At 45.8% G+C, this 12,007-nt stretch overlaps 1 protein-coding gene across 4 annotated transcripts in view; it reads right to left on the minus strand.

Moving 5' to 3' along the window:
• Positions 1-12,007, minus strand: part of spef2 (sperm flagellar 2) — a 50,543-nt gene that overhangs the window by 2,483 nt on the left and 36,053 nt on the right. For all 4 annotated transcript variants that reach the window (XM_029717993.1, XM_029717992.1, XM_029717991.1 and 1 more), the window contains 10 exons: positions 8,741-8,904; positions 8,166-8,234; positions 7,790-7,919; positions 7,548-7,707; positions 6,958-7,083; positions 6,160-6,298; positions 5,784-6,013; positions 3,524-3,630; positions 744-926; positions 252-344 (listed from right to left, as the gene is read on the minus strand). In XM_029717993.1, the coding sequence (XP_029573853.1) occupies positions 252-344; positions 744-926; positions 3,524-3,630; positions 5,784-6,013; positions 6,160-6,298; positions 6,958-7,083; positions 7,548-7,707; positions 7,790-7,919; positions 8,166-8,234; positions 8,741-8,904 (1,401 nt within the window). The remainder of the gene's footprint in view (positions 1-251; positions 345-743; positions 927-3,523; positions 3,631-5,783; positions 6,014-6,159; positions 6,299-6,957; positions 7,084-7,547; positions 7,708-7,789; positions 7,920-8,165; positions 8,235-8,740; positions 8,905-12,007) is intronic.

A 12,007-nucleotide genomic window follows, 5' to 3' on the forward strand; every position in this document is an offset into this window, starting at 1 on the left:
TTATTCCATTTATAAATTCAAGCAGTTGGTTGTTGTGAGACCTGGGATCAAATACTATTTAAAATCATTTCAAAAACCTTATTTGGGCTTGATTGAGCTTGCCTGGCACAATGGAAATAATAGAGTAGTCACAAAACTGCAAACCCTGCCCATCTGACACTCCAGGCAGGCGGCTTAACTAAGCACTAAAAGTATTTAAAAGATTTCTAATAGCATTTGAACCCAGGTCTGGGTGTTGTTGCTATGTGTACCTTCCGTAGATTAGCCAAGCGATCGTAAGGAAGTGGCTCAGACAGGTCTTCGGGAATGGACACTGCCCGCTCACTGGGGAACCACAACTCAACCTAATAATGAAGCAAGAAAATATGATTCATTCATACATATCGACCAGGTATCACAGTATGAGCGACAATGTCAAGTCTTTGCCTACCACCTGTAATGATGCAATTCATGAATTTTGGCAGCCATCATTTGATGCTAACCAAGACATAAAGATTTGAGCACCATATGTTTCAAAAGTGCAAATATCATTGTGTGTAATGGAAAACGTGATGGTGATAGTAGAGTTTGTTGAAGAGCTGGCAGTGTACTGTAGGTAGTATATGGTGAAGTTTCCCATTGATGCTGATCATGGGTCAGTTTATAATTTCCCCCACTGATGATTAAGGTTAGGATTGGGGGAGGGGAAGCTAAACCTAGATCTGTACCTAGGGGAAACTTCACCCCATAGCGTAGGAAGGTACCTTTAAGTACTGCTCCTCAGTCAAAGACCCTGTGGCCCCAGCGTCCGCCATCTTGAAACGGGCCAACACTTGCAGCAGCTGAGGCAGAGTGGGGGTGGGCCAGGGGAGGGCGGCACTCAGCAGGAACTGACGCCAGTCCAGCATCTCTGTGTTCTGGGTTAGCATCGACACCAGCTCCACCAGCTGCACACACACACACATTTCACACAAACACACACTCCATGTCTGTTCATGAGAACATGACTGTTTGTGGCCGTGATGACACCCTAGTAGCTATGTTGTGAGTCAGTCAGTCAGTCAGCCATTCAGTCAGTCAGCCATTCAGTCAGTCAGCCATTCAGTCAGTCAGTAAGTAAGTCAGCCAATGGGTCAGTCAGTCAGCCAGCCCATGGGTCAGTCAGTAAGTCAGCCAATGGGTCAGTCAGCCAGTGGGTCAGTCAGCCAGTCAGCCAGCCAGTGAGTCAGTCAGCCAGTGGGTCAGTCAGCCAGTGAGTTAGTCAGCCAGTGAGTTAGTCAGCCAGTCAGTCAGTGAGTCAGCCAGCCAGTCAGTCAGTCAGTCAGTCAGCCAGCCAACCAGTGGGTCAGTGAGTCAGCCAGCCAGCCAACCAGTGGGTCAGTGAGTCAGCCAGCCAGTCAGTCAGTCAGTCAGTCAGCCAGCCAGCCCATGGGTCAGTCAGTAAGTCAGCCAATGGGTCAGTCAGCCAGTGGGTCAGTCAGCCAGTCAGCCAGCCAGTGAGTCAGTCAGCCAGTGGGTCAGTCAGCCAGTGGGTCAGTCAGCCAGTGAGTTAGTCAGCCAGTCAGTCAGCCAGTCAGTCAGCCAATGGGTCGGTCAGTCAGTGAGTCAGTGAGTCAGCCAGTCAGTCAGTGAGTCAGCCAGTCAGCCAGTCAGTTAGCCAGCCAACCAGCGGGTCAGTCAGTCAGCCAGCCAGTGGGTCAGTGAGTCAGCCAACCAGTGGGTCAGTGAGTCAGCCAGCCAGTCAGTCAGTCAGTCAGCCAGCCAGCCAGTGGGTCAGTGATGTCTGTTCATGAAAACATGACTGTTTGTGGCCGTGATGACACCCTAGTAGCTATGTTGTGAGTCAGTCAGTCAGTCAGTGAGTTAGTCAGCCAATGGGTCAGTCAGCGGGTCGGTCAGCCAGCGGGACAGTGAGCCAGCCAGCGGGACAGTGAGCCAGCCAGCGGGACAGTCAGCCAGCCAGCGGGACAGTCAGCCAGCCAGTGGGACAGTCAGCCAGCCAGCGGGACAGTCAGCCAGCCAGCGGGACAGTCAGCCAGCCAGCGGGACAGTCAGCCAGCGGGACAGTCAGCCAATCAGCCAGTGAGTCAGTCAGCCAGTGAGTCAGTCAGCCAATGGGCCAGTCAGCCAATGGGCCAGTCAGCCAATGGGCTAGTCAGCCAATGGGCCAGTCAGTCAGTGTGTCAGCCAGTCAGCCAATGGGTCAGTCAGTCAGCGGGTCAGTCAGTCAGTCAGTCAGCCAGTGGGTCAGTCAGCCAGTGGGTCAGTCAGTCAGTGGGTCAGTCAGTCAGCCAGCGGGTCAGTCAGTCAGTCAGTTAGCCAGCCAGTGGGTCAGTCAGCCAATGGGTCAGTCAGTCAGTGAGTCAGCCAGTCAGTCAGTGTGTCAGCCAATGGGTCAGTCAGTCAGCGGGTCAGTCAGTCAGTCAGCCAGTGGGTCAGTCAGCCAGCGGGTCAGTCAGCCAGCGGGTCAGTCAGCCAGCGGGTCAGTCAGCCAGCCAGCCAGCGGGTCAGTCAGTCAGTCAGCCAGCCAGTGGGTCAGTCAGCCAGCGGGTCAGTCAGCCAGCGGGTCAGTCAGCCAGCGGGTCAGTCAGCCAGCGGGTCAGTCAGTGAGTTGGCCAGTCAGTGAGTTGGTCAGTCAGTGAGTCGGTCAGTCAGTCAGTCAGTCAGTCAGTCAGTCAGTCAGTCAGTCAGTGGGTCAGACAGTCAGCCAGCGGGTCAGTCGGTCAGCCAGTCAGTCAGCCAGCAGGTGGGTGGGTGAGTCAGCCAATGAGTCAGCCAGTCAGTGAGTCAGCCAGTCAGCCAGCCAGCCACTGGGTCAATCAGCCAGCCAGTGAGTCAGTCAGTGAGTCAGTCAGTCAGCCAGTGAGTCAGTCAACCAGTCAGCGAGTCAGTCAACCAGTCAGCGAGTCAGTCAGCGGGTCAGTGCGTGAGTCAGCCAGTCAGCCAGTGAGTGAGTCAGTCACTGAGTCAGTCAGTCAGTCAGTGGGGCAGTCAGCCAGCGGGTCAGTCAGCCAGCGGGTCAGTAGGTCAGTTGGTCAGTCAGTCAGTCAGCCAGTGAGTCAGCCAGTCAGTCAGTGAGTCAGTCAGTCAGCCAGTCAGTGAGTCAGACAGTGAGCCAGCGGGTCAGTCAGCCAGTCAGTCAGTCAGCCAGTCAGTGAGTCAGTCAGTCAGCGAGTCAGCGAGTGAGTGAGTCAGTCAGTGAGTCAGCCAGTCAGTCAGTCAGTCAGTCAGCCAGCCAGTCGGCCAGTCAGTGAGCGAGTCGGCCAGTCAGTGAGCGAGTCGGCCAGTCAGTGAGCGAGTCGGCCAGTCAGTGAGCGAGTCGGCCAGTCAGTGAGTCGGCCAGTCAGTCAGTGGGCCAGTCAGTCAGTGGGCCAGTCAGTCAGTGGGCCAGTCAGTCAGTCAGCCAGGCAGTCAGCCAGTGAGTCAGTCAGTCAGTCAACCAGTCAACCAGACAGCCAGCCAGTCAGTCGGCCAGTCAGTCAGTTAGTGAGTCGGCCAGTCAGTCAGTGAGTCAGCCAGCCAGCCAGTCAGTCAGTGAGTGTACCTGAGACTCTGAGATGTGCATCCAGGGGTCTGGCAGAGCGTTGGTCCCCATGTTCAGAGAGGTGAGCTCCTGCAGGATCTCCCAGAAGTCAGTACTGCACTGCACACCTGACGGGACACACAGTCAGTGAATCTCAAGCGTATCAATTGATAAATCCTTGATTCCTCGCATCCTTTCTCCTCACTTCCTTATCAAAATGCATTGGAGGTGGTCAGAGGGGATGAAACTCGGATCTTCTCATCCAATGCGTTTTGAGAAGGAAGCGAGAAAAAAGGACATGAGGAATCAAAGAAATACAATTGAGATTCACCCAATCAGGGGAATCCAATGACCCACGTACATTACCATTCAAAAGTTTGGGGGTCACTTAAAAATGTCCTTGTTTTTGAAAGAAAAGCTAATTTGTTGTCCATTAAAATAACATAAAATGTATCAGAAATGAAATGTATCAGAAATACAGTGTAGACATTGTTAATGTTGTAAATGACTATTGTTGCTGGAAACGGCTGATTTTTAATGGAATATCAACATAGGCGTACAGAGGCCCATTATCAGCAACCATCACGCCTGTGTTCCAATGGCACGTTGTGTTAGCTAATCCAAGTTTATCATTTTAAAAGGCTAACTGATCATTAGAAAACCCTTTTGCAATTATGTTAGCACAGCTGAAAACTGTTGTCTTGATTAAAGAAGCAATAAAACTGGCCTTCTTTAGACTAGTTGAGTATCTGAAGCATCAGCCTTTGTGGGTTCGATTACAGGCTCAAAATGGCCAGAAACAAAGACCTTTCTTCTGAGACTCTTGTTCTGAGAAATGAAGGCTATTCCATGCGAGAAATTGCCAAGAAACTGAAGATCTCATACAACGCTGTGTACTACTCCCTTCACAGAACAGAGCAAACTGGCCCTAACCAGAATAGAAAGAGGAGTGGGAGGCCCAGGTGCACAACTGAGCAAGTGGACAAGTACATTAGCATCTAGTTTGAGAAACAGGCGCCTCAAACTAGATGCTAATATAAGCCGCAGGTGCCTACCGGTACATTGAAACAAATTAACTTTACACAGGCTTTAACGAAACACGGCTTGTAACAAAAATAAATAGGCTTTAACGAAACACGGCTTGTAACAAAAATAAATAGGCTTTAACGAAACACGGCTTGTAACAAAAAAAAAATTAGCAGTAAGCTTTAGTTGTCTTTTTGCACTGAGTCAATTCCTCACGCTGCTGTTTCCAACGTCTTATTGTCGACTCATTAAGACCAAGCTCCCGTGCAGCAGCTCTATTTCCTTTTCCAACAGCCAGATCAATCGCCTTCAACTTGAAAGCTGCATCATATGCATTTCTCCGTGTCTTTGCCATGATGAGGGTGACAAAATGACTACCGTAATCAGAATGATGGGAAGTTTGAGAGCGCTCGATTTAATCTAAACAGTAAACCAAAAAGTTGTTTGACCTTAACCCGTTCGGCAATTTCATTGGTCTAATGAAAGCTTCATGCCGCCAAAAAACTGAGCACGTCACAGAATGTGTTTTTTTAAAAAAATATATATATATTAGCCGCGTCATTGTTTAAGCCGCGAGTTTCAAAGCCTGGGAAAAAAGTTGCGGCTTATAGTCCGGAATTTACGGTAAATAGTACCCGCAAAACACCAGTCTCAACATCAACAGTGAAGAGGCGACTCTGGGATGCTGGCCTTCTAGGCAGAGTTGCAAAGAAAAAGCCATATCTCAGACTGTTGACGTTGAGACTGGTGTTTTGAGGGTACTATTTAATGTTACTATAAATATATAATTACCAGTGTCGTAAAGTACTTAAGTAAAAATACTTTAAAGTACTACTTAAGTATTTTTTGTTGGTATCTGTATTTTACTATTTATATTTTTGGCAACTTTTACTTTTATTTCACTACATTCCAAAATGAAATAAATGTACTTTTTGCTCCATACATTTACCCAAAAGTACTCGTTACATTTTGACAGGAAAATTGTCCAAATCACACACTTATCAAGAAAACATCCCTGGTCATCCCTACTGGTTTGCTTAATATAAGGAATTTTAAATGATTTATACTTTTACTTTTGATACTTAAGTACATTTTAGCAATTCCATTTACTTTTAATACTTAAGTATTTTTAAAACCAAATACTTTTAGACTTTTACTCAAGTATGTCAATTGAGTACTTGTTCCACCACTGATAATTACATAGATTAGTACATATACTTGGGTAATACTGTGTACATATATTATTGTTACAGACCTGTGGGCGCCACCTTGCATAGCTGGCGGTAGAAGGCCTCCAACTGCAGGATGGTGAGAGTGCTGTCTGTGGGGAGCTCCAAAGGGGCGGGGCGGGGAGGGGGAGGAGGGCTGACAACAACCCGCATGTCCCCGTTCAGGAAGAAGTCGGTGCATACTAGCATCAGCTCACTCTGGAGCTTGACGGCTGACTCGATGTGGTGACGCACCACCTCAGCCAGCTGGTCAATGCTGGGGGGGACAGAGAAGTAGGGTGAAGTTGACCCTAGATGCTGATCTTGGGTCAGTTTAGCATTTCCCCCACTAATGTTAAGGATTGGGGAGGGGAAGCTGATCCTAGACCTGTACCTAGGGGGAACTTCATCGCCGGAGTATACCTGTTCATCTCAGACAGGAAGCGGGCTCCCAACCACTCCTCCATGGTCCTGAAGGCCTGCTCTGCCTGTCTGTGCAGAACCCTCACCATGCACAGAGCACAGGCCTTGACCAGTTCCATACGCACCTTCACTGCACTGTCTGGGAGGGTGGGGTGGAGGGGCAAGTAAAAGCATTTGTATTTGTTATGGATCCCCATTAGCTGCTGCCAGCTACTCTTCAGTTATACAATTTTAAAAACATTACAATACATTCATTACAGAATTCACAACACACTAAGTGTGTACCCTCAGGCCCCTACTCCACTACCAGATATCTACAACACAAAATCCATGTGCACGTGTGTGTATAGTGCGTATGTTATCATGTGTGTGTATTCATGTGTCTGTGCCTATGTTTGTGTTGCTTCACAGTCCCCGCTGGTCCATATGGTGTATTTTTACCTGCTTTTTAAATATAATTTTACTGCTTGCATCAGTTACTTGATGTGGAATAGAGTTCCATGTAGTCATGGCTCTATGTAGTACTGTGCGCCTCCCATAGTCTGTTCTGGACTTGTGGACTGTGAAGAGACCTCTGGTGGCATGTCTTGTGGGGTATGCATGGGTGTCTCAGCTGGGGAAGGCTGCGTCCCAAAAGGCACCCTATTACCTATATAGGGCACTAATGTGATAAGGGCCCACAGGACTCTGGTCAAATGTAGTGCACTATGTAGGTTATAGCAGGGCCCTGGTCAACAGTAGTGCACTATGTAGGGAATAGAGTGGCATTTGGGCTCAGCCAATGCTGTAGTTAGGTACCTTCATGGTCGAGGGCTGCAGCATACTCTTGTCTGATTTTGTTCCGTATGACCCTCTTGCAGACCTCCTCTGAATCTTCCTCTGGGGCAGGGGGTGGGCTGGGCTCCTGAGCAGGGGAGGGGGGGCCTAAAAAGGAAGTCATCCAGTTTACACTTCAAAATAAGGCCTGGCTTCTGAGTCGTCATTTTCAAGAGAAAATCCTCAAAACTGTTGACACAAAAATAAATACGCTTGACACATACCGATGTGCAGGGATCCCAGTCCCATCAAACAAACAATGCTGATCATAGTAACTTGTGACAGTATGTGATATTTTCCTAACTGTTGACTTTAAATCATGTACTCAATTTAAAGAGGGACATTTCTTATGAATGGTGAGAGGAGACGATTGTGGAGTGAGATAGAGTATGGGGCAAATCCAAACCTGGACCTTGAAGCTGCTGATTTTCATTGTTCCCCTCTAATAAAGGACTGATTTAGACCTGGGACACCAGTTGGGTACAATTATTTTTCAGGTAGAACAGAAAATCAGCAGTACTCCAGACCTCCAGGCTTGGAATTGAATACCACTGGGGTAGAATAAGTCCAACCTTTCTTCTTGGTTCCAGCTTTCTTCTTGTCCTTGCCAGAGTTGGCTGCGGCGGCAGCGGAGGCGGAAGCTTGGGACATTCTCTGTAGCCGTTCTCTATCCATCTGCTGCTGAGCCTCCTCATTCTCCTCTGCCTCGCGCTGCGCCGCCTCCACTGACACCTGGACACACACAACTACCCATGAGAAACACACACATACGCTCACACACACACACACACCAGACACACACACACTTCTTCACCATGTTGTTGATGGCTGTCAGAGCAGTCTGATAGATGTCATGCAGCAGCTTCTCGTCAGGGTCCTGGAAGCCTTTCTGTTTCATAGAGGCCACTTCAGTAGAGGGAGGTCTCCGGGGAATCAGTGGAACACTGCAATAACAGACAACACAATCACATGATGCAAAACGCATCATCAATGGAAGTTTTTGCTCTGTACTGAAAGTGCCTTATCTTGAAAACCTGACCGCTGACATGCAAACCAAAATGGGATTGCATTAACAGTGGACTTAAGTGAACAAAGTTCAACAATATTGTTTTTGTATGAAATACCCCTTTAACATGTCTATATTTTACCACGGTGAGAGGTAAATTGGGTAGTGCCAGGCTTTCTCTTACACTTTGGTTTTCTTCTTCTCATCTCCTTCAGAGTCTCTTTTACCAGCACTCTTGGTGACTCTTTCAGAACTGGAGGGACAGGAGTGTTTGATGGTGAGACGACAGGAACAATTGACAAAAACCTTATACTGTGAATTCCCCTAAATAAGCAAAGGTATTAACTATTGAAATAGCTGTGACTCTCCCTGACTGGCATTGGCATACCAGTTCAAATGGGTCCATGCTGTGATTGACTGCACAAAAGGCAACTTCATTAGGCTCTGTATAAACAGATAATAACTGACAGAAAACCAGGATTTGGGCTAGAGGATAGCAGCTAGCTAGGTCAGTTTCTATTATACATCAATGGAGAATAACTGTAAGAAAAGCAGGTGTGTTTTCATTAGGGCACACCATAGCAAACATTTTTCAATGGAAAAAACGTTTTTTTGCAACCAAAACAAGAGTTTTATTATTGGACAAATATAGATAGGTCCCTCCCTGTTTGCTTCAGTATGGTTTCTAATGAATACACCCAATGTATTTCGAATGAATCTGGACGAATCCCTTCCCCAGAGCAGCAGCCTTCTGCTTGCCTCTTGGATTTGTCAGTCTGGGTTCCTGGCTCCTCCAGCGCCACGATGTCTAGCAGTGGTATACAGGTGAATTCAGGCCCCGCCTCAGACAGCACCTGTTTGTACATGCCTGTGTAGTAATCCCGCAGGAGACGTAAAGAGTCCTGGAATCGGTCCACTTCCACCTGGAGGAGGACAACATTAGTACATCAGTGTGCATTTCAGCCAAAAGGAGCTAATCAACCTCGAAATGGAGATAGAAACCAAACCTGAAACATTCCCGTTTTCACTTATGCACGTAAGCAATTGCACAGTCGCTCATGACAGATTTAAAAATTAGGGGCGGTTTCCCAGACACATATTTACATTTTAGTCATTTAGCAGGCGCTCTTATCCAGAGCAACTTACAGTAGTGAACGCATACATTTCATACATGGCCCCCCCGTGGGAATCGAACCCACAACCCTGGCATTGCAAACACTATGTGTTGCAAACACCATGTTCTACCAACTGAGCTACAGGGAATCACTAAGCCTAGTCCTGGATTTTTTTAAAGATATATATATAAAAATATAGGACTAGGCTTAGTGATTCCCTGCAGCTCAGTTGGTAGAGCATGGTGTTTGCAACGCATGGTGTTTGCAATGACATTTAATCCTAGTAAAAAACATGTTTTTTAAAAATTACTTGTGTCATGCACAAAGTAGATGTCCTAACCGACTTGCCAAAACTATAGTTTGTTAATTAACAAGAAATGTGTGGAGTGGTTGAAAAATGAGTTTTAATGACTCCAACCAAAGGGTATGTAAACTTCTGACTTCAACTGTATATACAGTACCAGTCAAACATTTGGACACACCTACTCATTCAAGGGTTATCTTTATTTTTACTATTTTCTACATTGTAGAATAGTGTAGACACCAAAACTATGAAATAACACATATGGAATCATGTAGTAACCAAAAAAGTGTTTAACAAATTAAAATATATTTTAGATTCTTCAAAGCAGCCACACTTTGCCTTGACAGCTTTGCACACTCTTGGCCTTCTCTCAACCAGCTTCATGAGGAATGCTTTTCCAACAGTCTTGAAGGAGTTCCCACATTTGCTGATTACATGTTGGCTGCTTCTCCTTCACTCTGCAGTCCAACTCATCCCAAACCATCTCAATTGGGTTGAGGCCAGGTGATTGTGGAGGCCAGGTCATCTGATGCAGCACGCCATCATTCTCCTTATTGGTCAAATAGCCCTTACACAGCCTGGAGGTGTGTTGGGCCATTGTCCTGTTGAAAAACAAATGATAGTCACACTAAGCGCAAACCAGATGGGATGGCGTATCGCTGCAGAATGCCATGCCATGTAGCTATGCTGGTTAAGTGTGCCTTGAATTCTAAATAAATCACAGACAGTGTCACCAGCAAAGCACCCCCACACCATCACACCTCCTCCTCCATGCTTCACGTGGGAACCACACATGCGGAGATCATCCGTTCACCTACTCTGCGTCTCATAAAGACACAGTGGTTGGAACCAAAAACCTCAAATTTGGACTCATCAGACCAAAGGACAGATTTCCACCGGTCTAATGTCCATTGCTCATGTTTCTTGGCCAAAGCAAGTCTCTTCTTCTTAATGGTGTCCTTTAGAAGTGGTTTCTTTGCAGCAATTCGACCACGAAGGCCTGATTCACACAGTCTCCTTGGAACAGTTAATGTTGAGATGTGTCTGTACTTGAAATCTGTGAAGCATTTATTTGGGCTGCAAGCGGAGGTGCAGTTAACTCTAATGAACTTATTCTCTGCAGCAGAGGTAACTCTGGGTCTTCCTTTCCTGTGGCGGTCCTCATGAGAGACAGTTTCGTCATAGCACTTAATGGGTTTTGCCGTCGTGTCAGCCGTCGTGTCAGATTTCAAAAAAGGCTTTACGGCGAAAGCAAACCATACGATTATCTGAGGACAGCGCTCAGCACACAAAACATTACGTACAGTTACCAGCCAAGTAGATTAGTCACGAAAGTCAGAAATAGCAATAAAATTAATCCCTTACCTTTGATGATCTTCGTATGGTTGCTCTCACAAGACTCCCAGTTACATAATAAATGTTTGTTTTGCTCGATAAAGTCCCTCTTTATATCAAAAAACCTCCATTTTGTTGGCGCGTTTTGTTCAGTAATCCAATGGCTCAAATGCGGTCACAAGGGGCAGACTAAAATTCCAAATGGTATCCATAAAGTTCGTAGAAACACGTCAAACGATGTTTATAATCAATCCTCAGGTTGTTTTTAGCCTAAATAATCAATAATATTTCAACCGGACAAAAGCTTCGTCAATATAAAAGGAAAACAAGAAAGGCGCGCTCTCGGTCGTGCGCAGAAAGAGCTCTGAGGACATCCCAGGGTCCACTCACTCAATGTTGTCATTCTCCCTCATTTTTCAGAATAAAAGCCTGAAACAATGTCTAAAGACTGTTCACAACTAGTGGAAGCCATAGGGAACGGAATCTGGGTCCTATCCCTTTAAATGGTGGATAGGCTTTCATTGGAAAAACAGCCATTTCAAAGTAATTGCACTTCATGGATGGATTTTCCTCAGGTTTTCACCTGCCATTTCAGTTCTGTTATACTCACAGACATTATTTTAACAGTTTTAGAAACTTTGGAGTGTTTTCTATCCAAATCTACTAATTATATGCATATCCTAGCTTCTGGGCCTGAGTAGCAGGCAGTTTACTTTTGGCACACTTTTCATCCGGAGGTGAAAATAGTGCCCCCTACCCTAGTGAGGTTAACAAGGCACACCTGTTAATTGAAATGCATTTCAGGTGACTACCTCATGAAGCTGGTTGAGAGAATGCCAAGCGTGTGCAAAGCTGTCATGAAGGCAAAGGGTGGCTACTTTGAAGAATCTCAAATATAACATATATTTTGATTTGTTTAAAACTTTTTTGGTTACTACATGATTCCATATGTGTTATTTCATAGTTTTGATGTTTTCACTATTATTGTACAATGTAGAAAATAGTAAAAATAAAGAAAAACGCTGGAATGAGTAGGTGTGTCCAAACTTTTGACTGGTACTGTATATATATATATATATATATATATATATATATATATATATATATATATATATATATAATATATATATATATATATATATATATATAATTTATTTTTTAAAATGTTTTATTGTCACATACACCAGTGATACGTATGTGTTGTTTTAAAGTGCAGTGATATGTGTTGTTTTAAAGGGTCAGCCATAGTAGTATGGCGCCCCTGGAGCAAAT

The sequence above is a fragment of the Salmo trutta genome, chromosome 27 (assembly GCF_901001165.1).
Source record: "Salmo trutta chromosome 27, fSalTru1.1, whole genome shotgun sequence".
NCBI classification, from domain to species: domain Eukaryota; kingdom Metazoa; phylum Chordata; class Actinopteri; order Salmoniformes; family Salmonidae; genus Salmo; species Salmo trutta.